The sequence below is a fragment of the Theobroma cacao genome, chromosome 9, assembly GCF_000208745.1.
Source record: "Theobroma cacao cultivar B97-61/B2 chromosome 9, Criollo_cocoa_genome_V2, whole genome shotgun sequence".
Taxonomy (NCBI): domain Eukaryota; kingdom Viridiplantae; phylum Streptophyta; class Magnoliopsida; order Malvales; family Malvaceae; genus Theobroma; species Theobroma cacao.
The window spans coordinates 11,845,563-11,848,615 of NC_030858.1; the positions used below are offsets into that span (position 1 = coordinate 11,845,563).

The 3,053-nt window shown below is 37.3% G+C and overlaps 1 protein-coding gene across 1 annotated transcript; it reads left to right on the forward strand.

The window, feature by feature from the left end:
* Window positions 1,236-2,835, forward strand: LOC18589235 (probable xyloglucan endotransglucosylase/hydrolase protein 23). Its single transcript, XM_007014117.2, has 3 exons — window positions 1,236-1,824; window positions 1,929-2,122; window positions 2,216-2,835. The coding sequence occupies exons 1-3, from the start codon at window positions 1,561-1,563 to the stop codon at window positions 2,604-2,606; spliced, it is 849 nt and encodes a 282-aa protein (XP_007014179.2). The 5' UTR covers window positions 1,236-1,560; the 3' UTR covers window positions 2,607-2,835.

Genomic DNA, 3,053 nt, shown 5'->3' on the forward strand with positions numbered 1-3,053 from the left:
ACTTTTTATATTGGTGGTATTGGATTATATATAATCGGATGTGATCGTTTTTCAACTCATAAATCTCATCCTATTTACTCTAACTGTACGCACGTAACTAATAGTTTAATGCCCATAAGCCATTTTCATTTTTCAAAAGAAAATCACATAATTTGAATCTTTGTTTAAATAAATTAATTTAAACATTATCAACGTACAAAATAAGTTAAAAAGTTATGACAAATTTCATACATTTATCATCATTTTTTTCTTTCAATTGAATATCTACATTTGACTTATTATAGAGATTAAGAAAAATATTTTATGCTAATTTTTTTTTAAAAAATGTGAAGAAATTACTTAAATGATCATCAAAGTTTTCATACACCGTTAAAAAGTACAAATCAACTTCAAAAATAGTGTAAGTTCCATGCAGCATTAATTGGATCGAGTCTATGTAGAGCTTTCATAAGTGTGATTATGTCCACGTCATTTAACAGCAGTCACATGTTTAACGTGGAAGCTTTTGATTTGCATGAGGCCAACCAATGGCGGATATAGTGTTTGTAGTATTACTCACACACTCACGGGTAAAATCTCAAAAAGTGTTGAAGCTAGCTCGTCCGTGCACCATAAGACAAACTCGATACCTAAATCCTTCTAATAATCAAACAATGGTATCCTCCTATTTTTGAACTGAGGAACCATGTTATGCTTTCTTTGGAAAGAAGGGAAATAATCAAACTTTACACCATTTTCGTTATATCATCAAATCCACTTAAGAGACAGTATACAATGCAAAGTTTTTGTCTCATTTGACCCATTCACTTTTAATAAATTACTATCTTAATGTTTGTGATGGAATGCACATACATGTTGAACATGATGAAGTGTAGGCCAAAGAATTCTGAAATTGCAATCCAGTTGATGACATCTAATAATTTTACAAGAAAACAAGATAGTTATTTTCATTAATATTTGTTTAATTTGTTTGACGCGATGATATCAGTGGTTGGGCTTTGGTGTAGACGTTGGGCCCCAAAAGTTTCTGACCTGACCCTGTCAACTAAAATGACAATGACCGACTAACCCCATTGGCCCAGTCGAACTTGTGGTCGTGGGAACACCCCTCCATATTCGGCAAAATAAGCCTCGGATGGTGGATGTGCGCCTTTTTGAGTTCCGTGGCTTGTTCTGCTCCCCAACCGCGTATGCTTTCGGGTGCGTTTATCTCTCTGCTTTGACATTCATCACACGCTCACAGGCGCCACCGAACCCATTAGCATCAGACCATGTAAATGACTTGCGTGGAATGGAGCAGCCATCAGATTTGGACCATTTCTTTCTTCCAATTTTATGCCCTTGTCCAGCTGTTTACAACTTTGCTTTGCACAGTGCACTCTGTACACCAAGTCCTGAACGGAAGAGCTAGTGGGAAATTTCCAAACAGTCTCTTACCTTTCTTTTGTCCTTTTCACCACTCTTTCCCCTCTATATAACCATCTAACACTTGCCACTTCAACATTCAAATTACTCGGATAAAAGTTCAAAATCAAATTAAAAAAAAAAAATCCTAGAAATATGAGGAGTTCATTTGGTTTGCTAGTGGCTATGTTGGTTAGCTTTGTATTAGTTGCTTCTGCTGCCAACTTTTACCAGGACTTTGATCTTACTTGGGGAGATGCTCGAGGTAAGATACTGAACAACGGCCAGCTTCTCACTCTCACCCTGGACAAATTCTCTGGCTCAGGTTTCCAATCCAAGAATGAGTATCTTTTTGGGAAGATTGATATGCAGCTGAAGCTTGTTCCAGGCAACTCTGCTGGGACTGTTACTGCATACTATGTCAGTTAATTTTATGATCAAACTTATGCTTAACTTCATTTATAGCATTTAGAATAACTCTGTATTCTGTGCTGATGGAATTTATGTTTTATTGTATGGGGCAGCTACGTTCACAAGAGTCGACATGGGATGAAATCGACTTTGAATTCTTGGGGAACCTTAGCGGTGAGCCTTACATAGTTCACACAAATGTATTTAGCCAGGGCAAAGGTGACAGAGAGCAACAGTTTTACCTTTGGTTCGACCCCACTAAAGATTTCCATACCTACTCTGTTCTTTGGAACCCTCAACGCATTATGTAAGTTTTTAAAGCTCTTAATTATGATTATTTCCTAATAATTTTGTATTACAAAGTTTATTGATTACTATTTTCTTTTAAAAAAATTTGCAGCTTCTCTGTTGATGGCATTCCAATTAGAGAGTTCAAGAACTTGGAATCCATTGGCGTTCCATTCCCAAAGAAGCAGCCCATGAAGATATACTCTAGTCTCTGGAACGCCGATGACTGGGCTACTCGAGGTGGCCTTGTCAAGACAGACTGGAGCAAAGCTCCTTTCACTGCTTCATACAGAAATTTCAAGGCTGATGCTTGTGTTTGGTCTCAAGGAAAATCTTCTTGTTCTTCGAGCTCAGGTTCTAGATACGCTTGGCTGTCACAAGAACTTGATACAGCAAGCCAACAACGGCTGAAATGGGTGCAGGAAAAATACATGATTTACAACTACTGCAAGGACACCAAGCGATTTTCTCAGAGCCTCCCTAAAGAATGCACTGCTCATTAATGCACAAAGGCAGATATTGTTCAAATTAAGCCTTAGATGCAAGTATAAATTCACCAATGTTTCCTTTCCCCACTCCGACTATAGTTGTTGTTTCATTCTATGTTTTTTTTTTTATTTAATAAAACCTGTATAAATTCCAAATATTATATGGTCTACTCTGTTTTTTACTATGGAAATGGATACTTCATCCTTATCCTGGAGTTGAATATAGTACTTCAACTTCAATCAATGGGCTCAAGGGACAATCTGGAAAGGACAAAAATTATGTACTTGGTAAGTGGAAAGTGGAGGAAAGATATTTGAAGGCGACCTCAGCTTTGACCTCGTGCATGCGCACGTGTTGTTTTAGTAGTCAACAATCTGCCCTGGCCCATAGTAAGGAAAAACAAAATGAGGTTGGTTGGTAGAAGAAATACGTAGCTTCTTTCGTGCCTAAAAAGCATTAAC

Coding starts and splice junctions, on each gene's coding strand:
- LOC18589235 (XM_007014117.2), top strand. CDS start 1,561: ATGAGGAGTTCATTTGGTTTGCTAGTGGCTATGTTGGTTAGCTTTGTA. Junction 1,825..1,928: donor GGACTGTTACTGCATACTAT/GTCAGTTAATTT, acceptor TGTATGGGGCAG/CTACGTTCACAAGAGTCGAC. Junction 2,123..2,215: donor TGGAACCCTCAACGCATTAT/GTAAGTTTTTAA, acceptor AAAAATTTGCAG/CTTCTCTGTTGATGGCATTC.